We start from the raw sequence: 25,440 nt of genomic DNA, 5'->3' as shown, positions 1-25,440 counted from the left end.
ACTTCCAAATATACAAAAATGTGCGAATCCTCACGCCAGTGTTTATTCTATGTACAAACCGTGATACGCTGTTGTGGCGTAAGTTGATATGTCTGTAACCCCCCGCACAACAAAAATAAAGAATTAAAAAAAAAAAAAAAAAAAAGAGAATTATGCCACTAGACCCTGTTTTAATTATAAGTATTTTTATTTAAGCTTTAAGAAGAATATATTTAAAGATAGATAGATAGATAGATAGATAGATGTGTGTATAGATCTGATCTCCGAATATCTTGTCTAATTCTACTTTCTCCAAAATCCTTAAAAATACTGAATCAATTTTACAGATTAGATCTGCAGACCAACGTGGATATTGATCCTCTATCTATTAATAGACCATAATAAAACACTCAGGAAGCATTTCACTAAAGAGTGACTTGTGGTCAGTAAACAACAGACTTAGGAAATCCTGAGTTACAAATCAACAGCAATCCTAAGTACGCCTACATTTGTGTCCCACCTAAACCCAATGTCAGCATTCCAAACATTAGTATTCGAAATTACTACACTCATGTTCTGCAGCTCTATTCAAGTTTGTCTCGCAATCCTGCTCAATATTTTAAATGTACAACTTTGATGGCCATGTTTTTATGTATACCAAAAATGAAAAGCTCTTATTCCAAAAAAAAAAGTAAAATGACACCTACACTTCATTCTAACCAAATAACTATTAAAGGAACATTCCATTTACCATAACAACTACAGCACGCAATACCTACCTCCCATGGGATGGGGACTAGTCAACCTTTTAAGAACAATTAACCTGGGTCCTGCCAGGTACCCACCTCCACTTCTTCTGTTGCCAGTTAGCTCCACTGAACTAAGCCAGACTGTGCTTACTAGCTAAAGGTATTAGGGAGTTCTCGTCCGATGAGTGTAGGGATGCAAGCACAGGCTCAGTGACGGGGGTTTTCAGCATCAGGTGAGCTGGTGGCGGGCACCCAGCAGGAACCAGGTAAGTTTTCCAACTTCTGAAATGGTTTGATTACTAACTCTAAGAGGACAGCAGGGCACCCCAGGAACCATAATCACTATAGCATGCATAAATATTTATTCTTAAAGCGCACTGTCACTCCCCCCTGAAATCTTTATGAAATACTCAAACTGATTGTGATAGAATTTCCCTGAAATTCCAACCCAGTCAAAAGATATACTGAGACAAACTAGGGATGCAGGGAATTGGCTCCATCTATGGAAGATCTCGTGGAATCTTCACTTCCACAGCATTTTAACTCACATAGAGAAAAGCATATGTTCTTATTGCACAAACCATGATCAATGCGTTTCATTCCTTAGGTACTTTATCAAGAAAGACACATGTGGAACAAAACGCATTGACCAGGAGTAGTGCAAAAAGAAGACCTCCTAGCCTCTATGCGGGTTAATATACCCGATATCGGTTTCCTCTATAAGTGTTTACGACACAATCTCTATACAACAACCCACAATGTACAATGCATTCTGTGATCGCGGACTGTGCACTGTGGGTATATGGGAGTACTGGTTTAAAATATATCACCCTTTCCGCAGAGTAGTGATTTTTTGTTTTTTTCACTGAAAAGAAAAGTGAAACTAAATGATTCCTCTTGGATATAAGGTAATTATTGTGTTAATGCATATATTCAGTGTTCCAGAAGAGGAGCAATACATCAGGGACTCGGGACCTCGTTTTCTGATGCCTATAAAAGGAGACTCATCAGATTTTTATTAACCTAGAATTCCATTTGCACAGCCTAAACCCTTTGAGTGTTAGAGAAGTAAACAATGTATTTATTTCTTCACTGGTACATCATAACATAACATAAGGTTAATTAGAAGGTCTAAAAATGAAAATCCTAACTTTGTAAAGTTTTGAATAATAATACTGAATGCGGCTTATTCAAATGTTAGAAAAATCCTTTTAAATGGAATTGGAACAGGGCACGTGCAGCTGTTCTCATTTAGTTGTGTTAAATGTCAGTCTGTAAAGAAGTTCTTACTAAGCAAGTCCTAAAAGTACACCAACAGTCAGGTTTTAGCAGCATTAGTACTTATTTATTTATAAAATATTTTACCAGGAAGGGTACATTAAGAGTTCTCTCGTTTTCAAGTATGTCCTGGTACACAAAACATTGCATTGATACAATAGGTTACAATAAAATACAAAAACAATATTAATACACAATATATACAAAATTTAACATAGAACAGTTAAGAAATATATAATAAACCATGACAGGTGCATTCTGTTTTGAGATATGTAGAGAGGGATCTCTTAAAGGATTTTAGGCTTGGGGAAGATTTGAAAGTGTGCGGGAGGTCATTCCATAATTGCGGTGGTCTGTAGGAAAAGGAGGATCGAGCCGCTTTCTTTTTATATTGAGGTAGACTAAATAAAGTGCTGGTACTGGATTGGAGGTTGTAGGAGGTGGGAACAGCCGGGGAGAGCATTCTGCTCAGGTAGGGGCGAGAGCTTCCCAGAAAAGCTCTTAAACACAAGGCTGGAAAGATGAAGGGTGCGTCTGGATTTCATCAACAGCCAATTTAGTTCTCTTAGCATCTCACGTTGCTTTTGCGCTTTTAATGTTGCATATTGAAAACATGCAAATATCCCGTGCACCCCTTTTACCAAGTGTCAGAAGCCATTTCAGTGATTTTAGGTCATAATCAGCTGTTATCTGACCCAAGATCATTCTCGCTTGTCCAGTCGCTTCACGTCCATCTCACCTGTGAGCATGCATCACACAGGTGGACAACTTTCTATATCCAGGATCTGTTTATTACTTACTTACTACTAATGACCACAAATAACATAATTACCAAAACACAGTTAGTCTCCAACACTCTGCACTAGGGATCAACCAATAAAATTTGTCCAGAGCCGATACCCATTATCGATTGCCTTTTTGGCCAATTGCCAATAACTGGTAACTATATTCTGTACCGTTAAAGTATTGAAAAAGCAACACTATTTTTACACAATTCTGCCATTAGCTGAACAGGTTTATTGCATAATAATGTTTTTGTGAAAAGCCTGGGAAATGAACAGTCTCTCCATCCTTACACTACCAAGGATCTCACCTGTGATGTCGCATCCCAGCATGCAGAAGTCCATTAGCAAAGAGTGCTAAAGTGCTCATATCTCACAGTCACTCAAAGTGTGTTTGTGTGTGTGAGGAGGGGAGGGGAGGGGGGCAGGCTTCCCTTATCTCTCCAGCAGCTCTAAACATCACAAAACCACAAGGTACTGACTTAGTGTACTGGCTGTCTGGCAGTGGACACTAGGCCTTGCCCTTGTGGCAAAGTGGAGTCAGTTGTACAGACATGAATGGATAAAACTCAGGACATTAGCCTCCTGGGAACCGAGGAAAAAAAATGTATTCCAATATGCCATCAATGTTTGATGAAAAGGAAGAGAAAGTTCCCAGCATCCAAGTCTATCACATGACATATCACTGGAAAGCTTAGGATGTCCTCTAACAATACAGCAGGGATTGATAGAGTAGCTCAAAAGAAAAAAAGAAAATGCATGTGAACGAAATGTCCAGTACAGAGGGCACAAGCTAATGGGCTGGGTCTCAGGAGCTTAGAATAGAAAAAAACATATTAAACAAAAGGTATCCAGATGTCCCTAAACTCACTCTCTTACCCTCCTGCCTCGTGCTGCAACCTGCATGAGGATTCTCTAGGTTACAGCAGGGAGGGTTAACGTGAGGTCACGCAACATGGCGCCTCATTGGTTGGCGGCTGGACGTGAAATACTGCGTGCTGTGATGGTAAGTACTGTATGTTATCAGTAATATCGGTAACTTTTAAGACCTATTCCGAATATTAGAAAAATGCCAGATATCATCTCTAATAATCAGCCAAGTCGATAATTGGTCAATCCCTACTCTGTACACACATCCTTGCAGTACTGGTTTAAACATGTCTAAATACAACAAAATTAAAGGCTCCTGATTGGTCAAGCTACTTCCTCAAGTTGGAAAAATTTCAGACTGATGATGTTAGGTGTGTGGTTTTGCAAAAAAAAAAAGAAAGAGGTTTAAAAGGGAATATCTTTTATGTCTTAGTATTTTGAATTGGTTGTTTTTGCATATATTTGACTGATTTATCCAAACAATGCATTAAAAAAAATAGAATTCGTCAGCTCTACGCGGAGTACACCTGGACGCTTTGCTCTGGAAAGGTGAATGTTTCTGCCACTACTAACTTGTTTTCACAATCTCACCTGTGTCTTTAACACAATGACACTAAGTCACTTTTGCTTGGATTTATATATATATATATATATTAATATATTCTACATTGCTTCAAAAAGTGAATAAAAGAAAAACATATAACTAATTCAAAACAAGAAGGTGAGAAATATCCTGACCGATATTGTTTAGGCATATCAGAGTCCATGACTTATCCATGTATAAATAGCACCCCTTGCATGAACTAACGTTAATCCAGTCATACTTTGGGTTTTAGAAAGCCACTTGGTTAAGAAAATATTTCCGCTCAGCTCCATAACTGCTCGTTTTGTTGCTTTTTTTCTGTCTAATTATGCCAAGTAAACCATATTCTATTTGTAATGACAGTATAAACTAAGGCCAACCACATCTCCCAAATTGTATCCTTCTTTCTTGCTGTGCTATACTTCAGCTTGAGGAAGTACCTATTTATTCAAAGAACCAAAATACACAATATAAGATCATTCTAGAGCCAAGATGTTTGTTTGGATTGGCAAAAGTCAAGAATGAAAGTGAACTCGTCATGCAAAAATTTGTGGACAACAAAATCCCCTGCAAGTATGAACAAAACATCCTCTAGAAAAAGTGTTGTTATCTAAATTTGTAGACGGCATGATACCCTCATCTGAACTTTTCTTACAGGACTGAATGGTGTGCTCACCAGATCATAGCTAAAAGCATATGCTTACTTCCCAAAACTCTTCGATATGGCGGGACAGTCCTAACCAGGCCACTTTACAGGGATACGTACTTCAACTAAAGATAAGTTTCAGGGTGAATTTACCAACCATGAGTATGCATTTTAAAGAAAATACATTAAAAAAAATGAATTGCTATGATATTTACCAGTGAAATTTCCAATCTGGCTTATATTGCACTACAATGCAGAGTTAAGTAAATAACCCCTCAGAATGTCAAGGCTATTACTGAAGTTTTAATGGTTTGGAATTTAAAGTGAACGTAAAATTAATTTGTTTTAGGCCAACATAGGCAAAGGTAAAACAGAGCTTGAATAACGGGAATTTTTTTTAATTTGTATTTTATTGTAATTTTGCACATGCAAGTTACAACTTTTCACAGTATGAGATAGGTAAGAGATTAAAACAGTGGTTACATGGTTTAAATGAGGCAATACACACATTATGTCCCTAAGAGGTAAGTGTGGGCCCGTAGGTGCGTTAGAGATTTGTGTTATGGGCTGTGTCTGCTCCTGGTTGTTATATAGCACTCTGTTAGTCGGGTGTATGTATGAGTATAGCCTTCCCTTAATTTAGGAATTATGAAACTTGGGAAACTTAGAGCATGGTGAACTTATAGAGATGGTGCTGTGCTCCATGGAGGGGTTCTTAGACAGAGGTCATTACTACCTTATGTGATCTATGTGTCCTGGAGTGGGTAAGAAACTCTCCCGTTGTTTTCTAGTGTGAGCTCCTGGGTTATCTAGGAAGTGGTGCTACAGGTGGAGCCGTGGGTGTTAGATTTAGCCGCTGGAGGAATGTTGTTTGGTCTCCAGAAGGGTCTAAAGTGAGTGTGTCATCCCCCCTCTGAACTGCCAGGGAGCCCTCTATTCCCCATCTGTATTTAATTGCGGCGTCTCGCAGCCGCCGTGCAACGGGTGCTAGCTGCCTCCTCGCTGTTAGCACACTGAATGGGAGGTCCCCGTAGATGGCAATGGTGCACTCCTCAAAGTGGATGTCTCCTAGCTCTCTCGAGCGGGACATTATGGCAGATCGAGCTGCAATGTCCTTAGTCACTACTATAATGTCTCTTGGTGCATCCACGGGTGCAGCTGCAGCTTTACGGATCCGGAACGCTGAAGTGAGCATACCAGGGTCTGCCACTCTCTTTGTGCCCAGGAAGGTCAGCAGCCTCTGGAGAAAGGGTAAGAGGGCATCACCAGCAATCCGTTCCGGCACCCCTCTAAGGCGGATATTCTTCCTCCTGTGCCGGGATTCCAGCGCTGTCACAGTCCTGTTTAGTCTCTGAACTTGTTGCGCGAGGTCACGGGTCTCTTCTTGGGTGGTCCGCATCTGCTGTTCTCTGGCTACCTCCTTGGATTCCACCTCGGTGACCCTCTGGGACAAGGACCCCAGCTCTGCCTGGGTAGCGTGCAGGTCTGCTTTCCATACCTTTCGCATTTCCAGCAAGAGGTCCTTGATGACTCGTTTCGTTGCAGGGGACGAGTCTTCGTCCGATTCAGACTCGTTATAGGGACCGGGTTTCGGTGGGGAGGTGGGGGCCTCGTCCTCGTCTCGGGATGCCTCGGAGGCCGTCTCTTCACTCAGCTCCGCCGGCGCCATCTTTGGTGCAACTCGTGGGGTAGGCCTGTCGAAAGACAGCCTGATATCAGGCATTTTTGGTACCTCTGGAATGTGGAATTTTCTGTTTTTCCGCCCCATGATGTCGGCTGTGAGGGGGTGTTGGGGTATAAGGCTTGTGGAAGTTTTTTTAATTTCGGGTGTCTACTTTTCTTTAGTATCTTTTGCGGAGCTCCACACAAGCACGTCCGTCTAGTCTGCTTGGTAGCCACGCCCCCGAATAACGGGAATTTAATGCGGATTTCTTGACAATTTATACTTTAATGAATAATTGTGGGAGTGGAAAGAGAACACTACTATTAAATCTAAATATATATATATATATATATTTTTTTTTTAATTAAATAATTAGATGTGTCCCTGTTTTAATTAAGATTACTTTTCCCCAATAAAAAAAAAAAAACATTCCAATTGCCATAAAATACCATTATTCCAACACTGGGACAATCTCCTCATTGCGCCTGCACCTCCTCATGTGACGTTATCTATCCTAATGACTATTATCCAATCAGATGCTTCTTATATAAAAGTATTGAGGACACATGGCGCATGCAAGGTAATCACTGCATTCTGCCAATTCAATGCTTCTCCATGAGAAGTACTGAATTTAATGTTCCATAGAGATTTGAACAAAGTCTACTGTTAACATACATTGCAAGATGATGCCATATGTTAAATAGATTCCAGTATTTTGTTAAGATTAAGAGAATATTGAACACATCGATTATCCTGGGAATACGTCCCGCAGGGTGCTCCAAGCAGGGTGGACCAACGTCCCATACAGAATGTAGTAGTTAAAATGTGGTCTGGGCACACCTGGAGGCTTCTTTGATAGGCAGTCTTTATTTGGAGTGCAGAATAAAATACAAAGTTTCGGCTCCCCTGAGTCTTTGTCAGTTAAATAGGTTCTATTCTTACATGGTTATTCACAAAAGTGCAAATTTCACATGAACTGGAAGTGGATTTCAAAATCAGGTTTGAAAGAGCCAAACTAATAAATAATTTCTAAGTCAGTTATGCTTTTAGTTCAGCTAGTTTGGTCTTTAAATGTCAAATTCACTTGGAAATTTCAGTTTATGAATAATCCGATACATTTATTTTGTATTGGACTTTCTGACAGCCACTACTCGGGAGGAAAAAGCTACATGTAAATAGTACCATTTCTCAGAAACACAGAGGGGCAGCATTTACGCCCCAAATCATTTCATTAAGTGATGAAGGTGCTTAGACTGTGACCTTAAAACGATATCTCTATGCAGCACACAGTAACATGAATAGCATTAGGCGGAACAATATCAGCAAGTCATATTTTTACTCTATATGGACATTCTTAGTTCTCCCTCATGAAAGGACTTGCATAGATATGGAATTCTGATACCATAAATAACTGAGCAAAATGCCTAAACTTTACTTTTTAAATGTCACAATGCAGTCAGTTTTCAGCTGACACAACAAGTCGTCTTAGGGTTATAAACTAAGCACTTTATAATTAGCATAAAATGATAGACGATAGCTAAAACAGCCTGAAAGAGCCAGCCAAAACATTCCTAAGTAAATTTGTAACAACTTCCAGACTTTGTCAGGGGTGGAGTCCTTATATTCATTTATTTTCACTAATTATTTTGGCAATTTTCATTGGGAAAAAAAAAACAGTATCTTTTTTTAAAGCACATTTTTCCCCAACATGTGTGAAAATGTTTAAAGGACATTATAGGCCTGTCTTAGAGATGTTTTATAAAGGAATACTCCAAACACCATATCCACTACAGCAAGCACTGCAGGGCTTAGCTCAGATGAGCTAAGAGAAGTTCAAGCTTAGAAACATTCAGCTCTCCAGCGTTAGTCATTGTAGAGAATGGTACCCGTTAGACCCAAGGTAAGAAATCAAAAATGGTTTCACTACTTTCAATGGGGGAGCCAGGGCAATCCAGACACCATAAACACTATAATGAGCTGTAGTTGTTATGGTGCTTGCAATGTGCCTTTAACTAGTTTAACAAGCATCCTGGATCCAGCTCACTAAGCGTTGTACATGACATTGCCATTTTCTTTCTGGAACCCCTGGTAGACGTACAGGGCCGGTGCAAGGATTTTTGACTACACAGGCGAAGATGCATTTTGACGCCCCCGCTCCCCCAAAAAACCAATGCATCTTCACCTATGTGTTTCATAGCCCCCCTTTTGAATGTCTTACCCCCATTAGTATTTCATATCCACTCTCTTGAATGTCTTACCCCTTTGGCCCCTTTGTGTCTTACACCCCCTTTATTGTATCTCCTACAACCCCTCTTATGTATTTCTTACTTCCCCGCCAGCCCCTTTCTGTCTCTTTCTCCCCCCAGCCCCTATCTGTCTCTTTCTCCCCCCCAGCCCCTATCTGTCTCTTTCTCCCCCCCAGCCCCTATCTGTCTCTTTCTCCCCCCCAGCCCCTATCTGTCTCTTTCTCCCCCCCAGCCCCTATCTGTCTCTTTCTCCCCCCCAGCCCCTATCTGTCTCTTTCTCCCCCCCAGCCCCTATCTGTCTCTTTCTCCCCCCCAGCCCCTATCTGTCTCTTTCTCCCCCCCAGCCCCTATCTATCTCTCCTTTTCTCCCATATAGACATAGACATAGACATAGATACAGGCAAAAAATACATATATGCACAAATACACAAACATACAGACACACAACCATACAAGCACACAGACATAATTATTCAGGCACACAGTCACAAAGATATACAGACGCACAGTCATAAAAGGCACACAATCCACAAACACAGTTATACAATCTACGCATACAGGTACATTGTCATACAAACACAGACATACATTCATACAGACACAGGCACACACAGAAATAAAGAAACATAGAGATAGGCATATAGAGACATACATACGCAGACAGTGATACAGAGACATACATACGCAGACAGTCATAAAGAGACATACATACAAGGCATACAGAGACATACATACACAGACAAACAAAGAACCCTGCACACTGATACTTTGTAAATGCTCCAACCATCCACAGTGGTGGATGCTCCATGTCAGGCGGACATCGCTGGATCCACCAGTAAAGTCTTCAAAAGGAATAAACGCAGGCAACACTCCAATAGTAAGGATGGTATATTTATTGGTAGGTGTACCAACCCATAGAAAGTATGATGTTTCGGTTTAGCAGAGCCTTAATCATGCAATAATAAATATTCCTTTTGAATACATACACAGACAGTCATACAGACTGTATGTTTCTGTATGACTGTCTGTGTATGTATGTCTGTGTATGTACACGGGATGGCTACAAGATAGATCCCCATCTGTCGTGCAACTTCAACAATGCTTTGAATCGGCTCTACCGATTCCCCATGCTTGCAGGATTGTATTTAGCACGGAGCAGTATTTGTGTGTTTGACTGTAAGCATGTTTTTGTATGGAGTATGTTTGTGTGAATGTAGGGGTGTGTCTGTATGTAGTGTTTGCGTTTGAATGCAAGCATGCATTTATGTGTAGCGTTGGTTTTCGAATGCATGTGTGTTTATACACTGCCACACACACACACACTCTGAGACACATACACGAAGATGCACACACTGACACACATGCAGATACACATATACACAAACTGATACACATTCAGATAGACAGACACACAGATACACACACATATACAGACACACACAAACACTGACAGACATACAGATAAACACATATTGACATACAAACACACTGACACACATACAGATAGACACACACAGACACACAGACACACTGACACACATACAGATAGACACACACAGACACACAGACACACTGGCAGACATATAGATACACATACACACTGACAGACAAATACACACACAGACACACTGACAGACATACAGGTTAGATAGATTGACAGAGATTAGATAGGTTAGATAGACATATAGATATAATGACAGATAGATTGTCAGAGTGATTAATTAGATAGAGAGATTGACAGAATAATTAGATAGGTTAGGTAGATTGACAGATAATTTTCATTCTTGTATATGTCAACATTGTGACTTAACAGTAAACAAGTTGTAACACGCAGGGATAACACACAAAAACAGTGACAGAGCTGTGATAACCAAAAGGACCTGCACTCTATCAGGTGGCCATGGGTAATAGAATACACACCCCTAGTTCAGTTAATGAATGGTATAAAATTACACAGTCTCCCTGTGGGTCTCAGCAGCCACACTCACCTACCCGTTACCGTCCAGCCACCAGCAGCCAACTTCCGGGTTTCACACCAAGGAAGTCCTCCCACGCTGATGAGAAGGGGGCGGCGGTACCTCTGCCCCTGCTGGGCGCCAGCCGCGCTGTGTGCTACAGAGGGAACAGAGATATGACGTGTTCGTATCCCTGCCCCCTCCACACAGTCCGCGGCACTGCAGTTGGCGCTTGGCCACGCTACAACAAGTGACCGGCAGGAGAGGGGAGCTGTGCGCTTCCCTCCTGCCGGTCACCCGGACATTTGCGCCCCCTGGCCGGTGCGCCCTAAGGCGGCCGCCTTATGGAAGCGCCGGCCCTGTAGACGTATTATATGAGTGGGATCTTCAATATTAAATTTAAAAAAGTATCAAGCAGGGACGGCCCAAGACATTGTGTTGCCTGGGTCCAAGGATGAAATGCTGCCACCCCCGCCGTGCACCAAAAGTACGCCAACATTAATTATGTTATGCAGTGTGTGTAGTGAATGCAATGCCTGTTTGTTTAGTGGATGCAGTGTTTATATCATAGTCAGTGTGTAGTAAATGCAGTATGTATGTGTGTTCAGTGGATGCTGCGTCTGTGTAGTGGATGCTACGTCTGTAATTGTGCCATGGATGTAGTGTGTATTGTATATATTGTCTTACCTGTGGGTTGGAATGGGGAACAGTGTGTAGGAAGGTGACAGTATAGGGGGGCAGTGTGTAAGAAAGGGACAGTGTGGGGGGGCAGTATGTAGGAAGGCTGTGGGGGCAGGGTGTGGTGGTGGCAGTGTGGGGGGGCAGGGTGTGGTGGTGACAGTGGTTGGAGGCAGTATGTGAGGGTGAGAATGACAGTGTGGGGATGACAGTGGTGGGGGGAATGGTGTGACAGTGTGGCAGTGACTGTGGGGGACAGGGTGTGAGGGTGACAGTGACAGACAGGGTGACAGTGGGGGGCAGGGTGTGAGGGTGACAGTGTCAGGGTAACAGTGGGGCAGGGTGTGAAGGTGACAGTGGGGGGGCAGGGTTTGAGGGTGACAGTGTGAAAGTGAGGGCAATGTGTGAGGGTGACAGTGGGGGGCAGGGTATGATGGTGACATTATGGGGGGCATGGTGAGGGGGGTGACAGGCTGTGTGGAGGCTTGTTACATACCCTTTTTTTCTGAGCTCCCCATTTCCTGGTGGTCCAGTGGCTGGCTCTACAGGTATGCAGCTCCGCCAACCAAGTTCCCTCCATCACATGGCCTGCAGCTATGCACTCGGCAGAGCTGTAGACTGGAGGCTCCCACTAGGCAGACTGATGGAGGGGCCTGGCGGCATACAGGGCAAGCCGCCAGGCCCCCTCCTGGTGTTGAGTCCTCGGTCACTGACAAATCAGTTACTTTCCCCCTCCCTCTTTTCTCTTATCGTTCCCTCTTTTTTTTTTTTTTCTTTTCTTAAATAGTTCTCGCTTCATTATTAGAATTTTCGGAAGTGGTAACTCTGTCCTGATCATGACCTTGTGCATGTTTGATGCTTACTAGTTTTTGTCATACCTCCCTGGTTACTTCATGAACATTACACTGCTGTTTATGGACTGTGATATGCATTCTGCATGAACACTATGCTCACCGTTGGCCTCTTTACATAAATAAAAAATGAAGAAGAAAAAAAAAAGGCATCAATTAAACATCACTTGAAACCGACAGATGACAAGCATATGACTGTTTAGCATTCTAGTGTCCTTAACAAACAAAAAAGTAATAAATAAATAAATAAAAATCAGACTTTAATGTTGAATAGCAGGTAATTACAGTAGACCTACCATCTTTAGCAGGCCTGGGGTGGGTTTGTGTGCTTACGGCGGCATGTCTGCCCTTAAAAGGAGTGCATAATCCTACTCACCAGGCTGTCTGGCAGTGATGTGATTTTATGCTGAGAGGAAATGGAACATTCTTATATGGGCTGAACTACCTCGTAATTCATACAAAGTGCAACCTGGCTGCATTTAAACATCCACGTGTGGTCTACCTCAGTCCTCCCAACACTGTGGAACGTAACTGCTTAGCCGAGTGATCAAGAGGAAGGTTTCCATGTCATGTGTCAATAGTGTCATTTGTCTCGAATCTTATGAGAAATGCAGAATCATAGGAGTTGCAGTCCAGCAGCTGCTGGGAGCCACGGTTTAGCCAGTTCTCTAAATAAATTATTATTTGAAAGAACATTTATGCAGTAGCCTTAAGGGAAGGAGAGAGTTTAATCGAAATGCGTTTCACACATAATGCTACGTTATATTGCAGCCTACACAAAACAGATGGCATTAATATATTAGTTTTGATTTTCTGCACTGTTTGGATGATTTGTATGTCTGAGCTGTCTTTTTGTGTAGGCTTCTTCATGATTAATTGTATTATTTGACAAGTACTTTCCATTTTTTTTATTTTTATTTTGCATAAATCAAGCCTTCTAGTCTTCTCTGCAGCTCAGATAAGTATAAACCTGAACTTGGAACTTTTCCCAAGTATACATTAGTTGCATCAAAAAGTGAAAACATTTTAGAAATAAGGGGTGCTCTAAGCGACTGCTGCTCAGAATAATGGTCTATGGAATTTGTACCCCTTTTTTTTTTGTGGAACCACGTGAGAGCGGTTTTACAAAAACTGTGGCTCACTGACACCCAGAGGCTGCACTTTCTTTAGCCACCTTGATAGTGGTGAACTTAGCCATACAGAGACTGAGGGTCCTGCCACAGGGACATAAAAAGACTACCAATCTGGTCCAACCACCCAAAAAAATGCTTTTACCCAGAATTGCAGGGAAGGCACCGTCATCCTACTAATTCCCATAACTACTACAGTTTTATGTAGAGGTTATGGTGCTATAATATTGCCTTGCCAATGCCTAGCAGATTAGGAGGCATTTTGAGCTGTGTATATTAAGGAGAGTTCTGAGAAGTATTCTATATATGTTCACGATTTACGATTCAATGGTATGTAAATAAATTGTGTAGCTACATATTTTTTTATTTTTTTTAAATAAATTCACTGATTTACACAGTGTATCACATGTCTAGGATTATTCAGTGGTGATCTGAACATAGCCATAATATGTAATAAGTAAATAAGTAATAAGTGTGCCAATACTCACACACAGTTTTTGTGTGTGTGTGCACGCGCGATTATTTTATGTGTGCTGATCTCCTAAACAAACAAAACAAAAGTGTATATATATATATACACACACACACACGCACACACATATACACACACACATTGCTTGTTTTTACTGTGTTTTTTCTTTATTTTCTGCTTAATTCCGTTTCACTAGACCACCTAAATTGTGAAGGTGAAAAAAAAGCTTTTTAAATTGATTTAAAAAATGCTTGTTTCTATACTTTACAGAACTGCTTGGTAAATGAAAAAAAATCCAAGATTTCACAAAAGCAAATTTGTAATTAAAGAGTCTGTTACAAAACAATGGTTTTACAGGCAAGGCTTATGAATAATTAATGTTTTCCAGGCATTTTTGGGTGGATACAATATAAACCACTCTCATTCATCAGTGTCTTTTTAACAGACTGCAATATGTTAGTATGAATAACAAGTATCAACGTTCTATAATTTAAAAATCATCCACTATTATGATCTGCCTATTACAAAAAGTGTAAACCCTCTACAACATCCTGTCTGTGTGTTTTCAATTACGGAGAGCTTAGATTGCGCAAAGCTTCAGTTGTTTAACTTCTATTTGTGGAATGCAAATGCTCTGACACTTCAGAGGGAAGCCGAAATTAGCAAATACTGGGTAAGAATGAAATTAAAAAGAAAAGTAAACTTTGACAGTAATGAGTGCATTATGAACTCAATTTAAAATAAATACAACATGCTTTTTCCACACTGAATTAATATAAAAATGGACCATGAGAAATAGTGTAATATGACTGAAAAAAAGATTTAATGTACAAATTAAAAAAATGCAATTTGTAATATATCAACCCTGTGGTGTCTCATTTCCACTGTTTTATGTAGTATTATTATTCATTGTTGAAGGATGCCTTATTTTATTTCTTTACTTTAACATAAAATCTGTTTCCCTTTTTAAATTACACTATGTCTGGAATAGTCCTTTCTTTCCTGGTGCACATCCACACTCGCTACAAACTCCCCTATGGCAAAATTGAAGTCTCTAAATTACTTGATCTCCAGTATAGTTTATTTTGAGGGCTTCAGAACCCTCAAATGTCTTTCTGCCATTTTGCATCCTCTATATATTTTACTTCTTTTGTTTATAAATGTATTTTATGTCTAAAGCAGTGTCATTTTTAAAGGGACACTATAGTCACCAAAACAACTTTAGCTTAATGAAGCAGTTTTGGTGTATAGATCATGCCCTTGCAGTCTCACTGCTCAATCCTCGGCCATTTAGGGGTTAAATCACTTTTGTTTCTGTTTATGCAGCCCTAGCCACACCTCATCTGGTTGTGACTGTCAGAGCCTGCATGAATACAAAATGGTTTCATTTTCAATCAGATGTAACTTACTTTAAAAGTATTTATTTCCTTCTCTGTAAATCGAACTTTAATCCCACACCGAAGGCTCCTGCATGGTCTAGCATGCTATTAACAGAACAGGAAATAAGAACTTCTACATTAAACAGAATTTGTGATAGGTAGTGTAAAAATTAAGATTACTCTTTACAGGAAGAGTTTAGGCAAGCTGTGTAAGTCACATGTAGGGAGGTGTGACTAGGGCTGCATAAACAAAGTGATTTAACTTCTAAATGGCAGAGAATTAAGCAGAGAGACTGCAGGGGCATGATCTATACACCAAAAACAGCTTAATTAAGCTAAAGTTGTTTTGGTGACTATAGTGTCCCTTTAAGTAGTTTAATATTCAAGTTTCACATCTGCAAGCAAATTGATACCCTCAAAACCTCCACCTTTTTGTATCTTCACAAGAAAAGCTCTTTAAATTACTGCTCAGTAAGCAGTAAAATATGTCTTAGAGGGATTCTTGTGCCTTCAAAAGAGGAATGTTTAAGCTATATAAACTTTCTGATAAAGAATCTCCCCAAAGTAAGCTATCTCTGCCTTTCAGACAGGCTGGAAGATTTGTTGTGTGAAATTCTCTTTGAGGTGTTGATGGCAACTTATCTCATAACTGCTACCAGTCATAGATACTCACTTTATAATTATAGGGAAAAATAACGAGAAAATACCGATAACCTAAATCTGAAAAAATCTAGAGCATTTTTCTAATGGTTTACAGTAAATTGCATATTTTAATAATTTAAATTGACATTTCAGGCACCTAAGACACAGGAATGCATCTAATATATTAAATATTCTAACGATAGAATCCTTAAACAAAACACTTTTCAGTTGCTTTCTATAAATGAGAGGAGAGACAAGTAAGGAATAAAATAGATAGTGCTTCTCATTTTAAGTAAAACCAAGAACAGCTGTACTGATCTATACATCCATAAGGATGATCTGCCATTATTATATTGCTGTAAAATATCCGTTATGGCACACATATAGCCAGGAGAGAACTTGCCAAGATCTTTTATATATAAACATAGTTTGTTTTACATTGTGCTGATTAGGTTCTAAAGTGTGCTTCTCTGTGAGTGAAGACAAGAATTTAGGCTTGGAAGAATTCTTGCATTTCCCCATAAAATTTACATTTCTTCTTTCATTATTTAATTTTATACAGGATGCTATAGTGGAGTTGTAGGTAATTGAAGGGACACTCCAGACCCTAATGCACTTTAGAGCGTGTCATCTTTTTTTATTTTACAAAAAGTGCAGATTTCAAGGAATTGACACTTATAAATTCACCTAGCTACAACCCTCTGACTTTCAAGGAGACAAGTCCTGTTACTTCCTGGTTTGGCTCAGTGGAGTTAAGCTCAAGAGGCAGCAATTGCTCAGAGCCACCTGCCTTGCAAATACTTATCATTGAGCTGCATTGGGCAGGGTTAGAAGGGGATGACTTGCAAAAGTAGATTCCAAAATGAACACTTTTTTTCAGGAAGTGTTTACAGAGGCTGTGTGAGTCACAGTCATTGGAGGTGTGGCTAGGGCTCTTACATGGCAGAGATTTGTGCAGTGAGACTGTAGAGGCCAAAAAACACATCATTATTTCAAGTTGTTCTGGTGCTTAAACATGCACTTTAAATTAAAAAGAGGATTAATCAAATGTAATTTAGGTTAATTTAAAACAATATACCAGCTGAAAATGAGGTAAAGAAAATGCTGTGTCTGCCTTTAGCATTTCTCCTGACATTGGCATTTCACTCTTCAAAGGCAATCAATAGAATTCTATATAAGTCCAATTCTTTCCCAACCTCCATAGGCAATCCACTGGAAGCACGGTCATGCATGCACACAGACACTACTACAAGCTTCCTTACTGGACTTGTGAAGTAAGGAGTGTTAAAAAAGAAAATCGTTTACCAATACTGCTCATTGACATTTTGACTGGGATGTAAAAAGTCTGGTCAGTGTAGCTAATTGCAATTTGCAATACTGAAACCATAGAAAGTAAAACAATGGGGTTTATTCCTTATTTCATTTCAATCTGCCCAAGTAATTACTAATCTAAACTTTACAAAATAATTAAATGTTCAACATACACCACACTAGTTTTTTCCTCTTCTTTTTTGGCACTAAACATGTTAAAGATTTTTTTTTTTAAAAAAGTATGTGTAATCCGAATTTATCACATTTTCCAAGAGATTACTCTACAGGATTTTCATTCTTTAATCTGAATCACAGTTCTATTTAATTTACTAATTAAACAAGTAGCACTTCCTACGCAGATAAAACTAAACTAATCTTGGTGCCAAAGGTTACTTCCTTCCATTAAGTTTGAACTTTAAAACATGCTTGAAGAATGTTACAATAAAACAGTGTAAATATTGCACTGAATTGTAGTAAACTGAAAACCAAATTGCAACATTTAGTTAAAAATAATCAGGTTGTGAATTTGGCAAGTTGGAGAAAGTTTCCATAAGCCTTGTAGTCCAGTTTTCAATTCACTATAAATTGACATTTTGTACATCAATCTTTCAAAATGCACTAATTTACTATTAAAGGGACATTAATCACTTTGAGACAACGGTCTCATTTAAAAGCTTTATCCATGAATGAGACAGTTACTTCACTGAAAAAAAATCAGGAAAAAGGTTAATTTCCCCCACATATACCTGCTTTTTCTTTCTTATGCTTTTATCATCCGCTCCAGGGGAGTGTACTGATCTAACCAATCAGAGTCCTATCCCTAGGAATTTTGGAAAAGTGCATTGGACATGCCTGACAGATTTACATCCGGACAGTGGAAAAAGAAGAGTGAGTCTGACCAGTGTGATTCATGCAAAGCAAGCTGCAGTGTCGGGTTCTCTCTTCCTGCTGTGGTAGTCAGTGCAGGGAGAATGAGGAGCTTGCTGCTGCTACACAATGATGTCTGTTTCTGTTATTAGTGAACTAGGGAGGCTGAATAAACGACCTTAGCTTAAATTACACAGACAATACATTTAAGTTTACATTCAGAAATTCAGAAACGAATGCTGTCAAACTTTTAGATTATTTCTAGATTTTTAAATCCTACTAGCAAAAAATGTCAAGCAAACGTCTAAACACAAAACCTTATTTCCCTTACCGTGCCACCATAATAAACCAGTCATTTACCTGCGCTGCTTATATTATCCCCCACACAGCAAATCGGAAGTTCTATTTCTGCCCTAGTTCATTAAGAGCACCAGTGATTTTAACAGCATAGGGGAGACTGGAAGCATCAAGGAGGATCCATGTAAATGTCAAATTGTCAGCAAGTTTTTTGACCCATTACCGGAGTGGACAGTGCCAAGAAAGTCTTGGCACCCTAACCACTACCTTGTGGTGTAGTGGTTATACCTTCATAATTGTCTTAGTCCTTACAACTTAAAGTGTTGTGCCCCAAACAACGTATGCTCCTTAGGTTGAGCATAAAATTCTATCTATACACGGTCATAGCAGTTTTCCAAGCAAATGTATAGATTACATGAAAAACCTTTTTAAAAATAGTTTTTACTCCCAGCTGTCACTCAATGCCTCTGTGTCATTGACTGACAAGGAGAGCAGAAATGACCTTCCATACGAGATGCCTCTGCTCTTCACCTATAGCAACCACAATGCATGCGTTGTGGTTGCTATGGAAACTTCCTAGCCAGCGGTTCTAGCTCTGGCTAAAAGGTATAGGAACGGAGTAACGTTGCATCACTCTATTCCGATGCCGGTACGCTGGCAATGAAGCCAGCATGCTAACATCACGGATGAGATTTGCAGTGGTTGGAGTGCATCCGAAGCACCATGTATCTTTGTGATATATGATATATTCAATGTATATGGGAGGGGTTTCTGGTAAGTTAACTTTTCCATAATGGGTTCCCTATAAGATAAATCAATTTGTCCTTGCAGACAAATACTAAGATGAAAAATACACCCAAAAATCTAGAAAGTGCATTTTGAAAACACATATAAAAAGACTAACATCAAGAAATGTTGATATTTCATATTTGTGAAAATGCTTAGTCTGTAATGCTTACCTCCAAGAAACTGAATTCCACCAGCTACTCTTCCAACAGTCCGAGAGATAAGATCAGACACACAACATCCCATTATGGCAGTCAGTGCCACCAAGAGCAGAATACCACATCCAAGGCCAGTGACAATTGTGCATATGCGCCACTCGGCACTTGGAATTGCATCGAAAGAGGCATATCGACCACACTGTTCCACCATGACTGTGGTCTGACGATTTTCATCTCTTATTGGGTAAGAACACCTGCGGAAAGTGCCAAATGATACAGGCTTATCCAGCTGGGAGCCCAGTAGCCAATAGGGCATAAAAAAGCCAACGCAAGACACAGCAGCAGACAGAAAAGACAACAGTGCCCAGATCACACCGGTACATGTTAAACTTGACGCCATGATGTTCTTTCCTCAATGCAACTTCATCAAAGGTTAAGTAGAGTCAAGAAATCTTAATGTTGTCAATCAAAGATTTCTTGAGTAATCCACGAATGTAAATAATCCTGACGAATTTATGGATAATATTTCCAATGTTTGCAGTCAACACGACTCCCTTTTTATTAAAGAATCCCTGGGAAAACAGAGAAAAATAAAGTTACAGGTTTGAAAAAGCTAATAAAACTGTATTTACAGGCTAATTATAGAATACTGATCACCACGCACAAAACATCTCACCAGACCTGCCCATTTCTGTCAATCTTCCGGTATTTAAATTCATGCAGGCAGTTCTTTGCTTAACAAATCTCAACTGCATGCTCAATCAGTAAACTTAATTTACAGACACAAATCAACAGTGATGTTAAGAAATTCAGTTCTGACACAATGCCCACACAACCGGTCTCTAAAGAACTCTTTAGAACGCACGGGCTGTGAAAGGGTTTGCTTTGTTAGGAAGGATCGATCATTATGCCAAATACTCAAAGACACAGACTAATAAAAAAAAAAAGTGAAGCTAGCAAAAACTGGTGAAAGCCATTTCTATTTTCAATGAACTTGAAGCAATTATAATGTTCTAAAGACAAACCGATTTAGGCAGTGAGTTGCAGTGATCACAGACTTGCAACCTTTTGAACAAATATCTTTAATAGAAGCTTACACAAGTATATTGGTCTAAGAATTTTTTTTTCCCTTTTGGAGACACTTATTTTCTTTTGCCTTCTTTTGGATCAACAGCATGAAAACGGTTATTGAAAGGTTGAACGTTATGGTCTTGACTATTTTTTTTAACAACAATTACTATGCAAATTAACTCATTTAAGCAGGGCCCTTTTTTTACCTACTTATTCCGCATGTCAAGCATGTTTTGTTAGAATTTAATGTTTGTATTGTTTACCTGCACAATATGTTGGAGCTATATAAATAATTATAATTGTAACAAAGCAGTCAGTAAACCAAAGCACATATGCTATAATGTGGCACATTCCAAGCAGATTATTATTACCAGCGCTGCGCGGGTCTGCTGGCATTGGCCCAGTGTCAATTTCTATAGAAATCTGCTCTTTTTGCAAAATGAAAAAAAGAAGACACATTCTTCACGCATAAAGCTTTTCAGCAAGCTTAAAGGGACACTCCAGGCACCCAGACCACTTCAGCTCATTGGAGTGGTCTGGGTGCCAACTCCCACTACCCTTAACCCTGCAAGTGTAATTATTGCAGTTTTTTTAAAACTGCAATATTTACCTTGCAGGGTTAAGTCCTCCCCTAGTGGCTGTCTATTAGACAGCCACTAGAGGACACTTCCTGCTTCATAGCACAGGTTTTCTGTGCTAGAGCGTCGCTGGACGTCCTCACGCTGTGTGAGGACCTCCAGCGTCGCTCTATTCCCCATAGGGAAGCATTGAAATTCATTTTCAATGCTTTCCTATGGGGTGCGCTAATGCGCATGCGCGGCATTGCCGCGCATGCGCATTAGGTCTCCTCGGCCGGCGGGCGAGATCAGTCTCGCCCACCGGCCGACGTAACCAGAAGGAGGAGCGGCGGGGGAGGAGGAAGCAGCGACGTGGGACCTGTCGCTGCCCCTGGTAAGTGACTGAAGGGGTTTTCACCCCTTCAGTAACCGGGGATTGGTGGGTGGGAGGGAGAGGGACCCTCCAGTGCCAGAAAAACGGATCGTTTTTCTGGCACTGGAGTTTCCCTTTAAGTGCTTTAGGGGTCTGGAGTGTCTCTTTAACCCCTTAAGGACCAAACTTCTGGAATAAAAGGGAATCATGACATGTCACACATGTCATGTGTCCTTAAGGGGTTAAGCTGTAGTAGTTCTGGTGACTATAGTGTCCCTTTAGGATCTATTAATTAATTATTGTCAAATCCTGGGTTTGTGGGTGTTATACTAATATAACAACCACCCATGCTTGATACTTGATTGGAAAGCATATTAACTCCACCCATACCGGCTGTGCATTGATGGGGGGAGTGATGCATGGTAGTTGATCTAAAAAAGCACAGGAAGACATGCCCATAGGAGGGTTCTCCTGCTTTTACCTGTCAATCAATTCTCAGCAAGACAGGTGCACAAAAGCCTTAGGTGCCAGCTTGTTGCTAGAAATCAGGGCATAAGTGACTTGTCAGGTCCATACACATACAATACTAAACAGAATTTAGTTGCAAGTAGTAATAATTTAAACGTTCTTGATCGTGCAGCTTGTAAAACTCTGAATTAAAATATTACCATGCAGGGTTATATGGTTTTATGGATGCAAATAAACTATTACCATGCATTTGTATTGGTCATATTAATGCAAATAAATATTTACTATGTATAACCAAGCATTACAAAATACATCTTAAAGTGGTTTGTTGTCAAGGCAAATCATTTTCTCAGAGGATTTGTGTGCACGCTTTTGGACTTAACATAATCAGCAGCTGAGGATAGCACTACCCAACTCTATAGTACTTACTTTACGGACTTTGGATGGAAGAACGGCTATGCGACATTCTCAGGAAATCAACTGTCCCAAGGTTTAAATGTACTATTCTACGCGCAAAGGTTTGTTCAGGTAAAACAGTTAATGCATTAACCAACTGAACTCTCACACTGGGTGATTATGAGATAAAGCAAATAGTACCGCTGGAATTATGTCATTAATATCTATGTAGTTCTCTTTACATTTATTTTACTTTGTTTAATATAATCAATTACTAAGCTGGGGAATTGCTGTACTTTATCTTAAATAAATATTTACCATAACATTTAGATAGATAGTATGATATGGAGACCTGGTATAGTGAACGCTACCAAGGAGAACTTTATGAACCAGACTAGTCATTAGCTGGGATAGGCTCCTTTTGGCATTACAACAGACATGGACTAAAATACCAAACAAACTCAGCCAGCCAAAGGCCAATAATTAATCCCATTGTACAGCATTGCGGAATTTGTTGGCGCTATATAAATAATAAAAATGAATCAGCTTAACTGTTAGCAATGATCTGTAAAGGAATTTACTGATCGTTTGTCAGTAAGTACACACAGTGTGTTTCATATTATTCCACAGCAGATGTTAAACACAAGAAAACATTTGTATTGTCATTAGAAACAGAAAATGCAATATGATCTCTACTAACTTCATATTGTAACCTACATCATTACAATGGGATGGGTGGGGGTAGATGACCAGACGCCTTGGACTGCAACTCCTATCACTCTCAGCCAAGCTTCAACGTAAAGGCATATATCCCAATCCTTTTAACCCTGACAGTAACTCTAGCAGTGTCCTTTAAAACAGCATTTAATCATTGCTGAAATTATGCTCAACACTAAGAACTCAACATTTCAACACTGACATTTTAAATGGATAAGAAAAGGGATTAAGTCATGAACTCCAAATTGTAGTCATTTCAGTATCAAATGTCAAAACCGAAGTTAAAATAGCCAAACAGTGACAATGCCATAGCTGTAGGTTTGTTTCCAGCATACAGATCATCAGATTATAGGAAACTACAATTCAGAGTTTAATGAGTAAACCCCAGTATTGAAGGATATATACACTGGACATTGTGTGTGTGTGATGCAATGCTACAGCAAATGTTCTTTATAAGCCGGCAACAAGGGCAACATTATACAAACAGTACAATATAACAGCCTTTTTAGTAGCCAATATGTACTAAGTATGCACTAAATGTCCCTGTATCCTTTCCCATATAGGCGATTATCTGTCCTTTTTGTTGTAATAATTAATCTCCATGTAAATATTCCACAGTAAGAGGTTAATTAATTAGCATTACATTCTTTAAATTGTTTATTTTTTTTATATTTCTTAAGGAAATTTCATATATCTGTTCTTTTAATCTTTTTCTTGACATTATACCAGAGATCTCTTGGGTGACTGACTGGCTGAGTTGTAGAAGAATGGTATTCTTCAACAGCTCCTATGATAAAGTCAGCGATCGTTGTAATAGACTGTCCCTCTTGCCATTTCTACCCCATTGGAAATGCCAGTTGCTTCTTGAGATGCTCTCTGTGCCTGTGCTGTGTGTTTGTATGTCTAGAGCTTGGTCACTTGGGACAAACTCAGCTCAGTTTTAGAGCATTCCCTGGACTTTAAATTAGACTAGCATTAACCTCTAAAGTGCTGGATCGTGTTTTGTTCTCTATTAATATAACTAAACTACCTCCACCACCACCAGTGTTCCCATAATTCCCCTCCAAAGAGATAAAAAAAAAAAAAATCACAAATCTCTGTATCTAATTGTTTTTTTTTAAAAAATGACGAAAAAAAAAACATCAGGATGCAATTAGCCAGTTCTACACCAATCTTGGGATTTAAAGCAGTCTACCACCACCACCACCACCACCACCACCACTGTTCCCATAATTCCCTTCCAAAGAGATTTAAAAAAAAAATGTAAAAAAAATCACAATCTCTCTATCTAATTAAGTTTTTAATTAAGTATTAGCCAGTTCTACACCAATCTTGGGATTTAAAGCAGTCCTTTAACCAGAGGGTAAATCTGAACCTAAGAGGCTGTAAAAAGGACTTTAAAGAGATACCTTGTATCAGATGAACATCCAAAAGTGTTTGATCTGATCACAAAACAAGCCAATTGCCTGCACTAGAGCAATGTGTGCTAAACTTGGCCAACACAAAAAGTAGCGACCCTCTATCCAGCCAGATTCCAACACACACTATTAAAATAATACAATAAAATAACTAAGTAGAACGTTACAAGCCTGGCTCAACATTCCAAGGCTGACACACGGGATCCCACCATCAGATCACACACACAGCGCTTACATGGATTCCTCGGGGGATGCTGGGAAAGGCTGGGGATCCACTTGGTCCCTTTGGATTCCGATCTCAGACCTGGCTGCTGGACCCGATCACTGCTGTCCTCAAGGCAGAGCCGCAAAGCTTGAAAAGCAGCTTTTTTGTGTCAAAAAACCCTCCACCCCGGAGACTGTAATCCCAGCCCGGAGAATGCTCCAACGCTGCAGATTGTTCCAAGACTTTGGATTTTTGGGGGCTTTTTTTTTTGGCTAGCTATTCTCCTCCCCGGCTCTCCTACAGAGGCTCTTACAGTGGAAATGTTATTAATACATTCCTAAAGATTGAGAGAGAGAGAGAGAGAGAGGAGGGGAGGAGGGATGAATACTCGTGTCAAACTCACAGGGGAACCATCAATCCCGTGTAGCCCTCCCATAGCCCAGCCCCAGACTGCCAGACCAGCCCACCACTCTAAAGGCAAAGGCTGTGCTGAGGAGGAAGGCGAGAAGCTGCTCAGCATTTTACTATATTATACACTTCCTATCTTATCTGTGTGCCCTCCAACACTACAGCTGTGATCTGCAATAAAAACAATATACAAAAAAATACACTGGTTTATTCTCCAAACAGCCAACTGCAAACATTAAAATAAAATTGGGGGGATTGTATCATTTTTTTAATTTTTTTAATTTTTTTTTTTACCAAATACACGAAATAAGCAACATTTGGTGAAAATAGCAGGATGGTGCTCAGATTTGTAAATGTTATACTTCCACATGGCAAATCCAGGGTAAATTGAATACTGATATTTTTTTTTACATTTTTTTATATATTCATAAAAATTTGGAGAGGAGAATATTTTTCCAATTGGGAATGTGTTGCCTACCATACAAACTGGAGGTTTCAGATATTA

At 39.8% G+C, this 25,440-nt stretch overlaps 1 protein-coding gene across 1 annotated transcript in view; it reads right to left on the bottom strand.

Annotated features, from left to right (window-relative positions):
• LHFPL6 (LHFPL tetraspan subfamily member 6) overlaps positions 1-24,890 on the bottom strand; it is a 161,059-nt gene extending 136,169 nt beyond the window's left edge. Inside the window, exons 1-2 of the mRNA XM_063429010.1 lie at positions 24,558-24,890; positions 19,338-19,894 (exon numbers count right to left, since the gene is read on the bottom strand). Of these exons, the coding sequence (XP_063285080.1) occupies positions 19,338-19,722 (385 nt within the window). The 5' untranslated portion in view covers positions 19,723-19,894; positions 24,558-24,890. The remainder of the gene's footprint in view (positions 1-19,337; positions 19,895-24,557) is intronic.
• Positions 24,891-25,440: the final 550 nt, after the last annotated feature.

Source organism: Pelobates fuscus, chromosome 1 (assembly GCF_036172605.1).
Source record: "Pelobates fuscus isolate aPelFus1 chromosome 1, aPelFus1.pri, whole genome shotgun sequence".
Taxonomy (NCBI): domain Eukaryota; kingdom Metazoa; phylum Chordata; class Amphibia; order Anura; family Pelobatidae; genus Pelobates; species Pelobates fuscus.
Note: the sequence above shows the minus strand (reverse complement) of the source record. Positions and strands in the feature narration are given on the sequence as shown.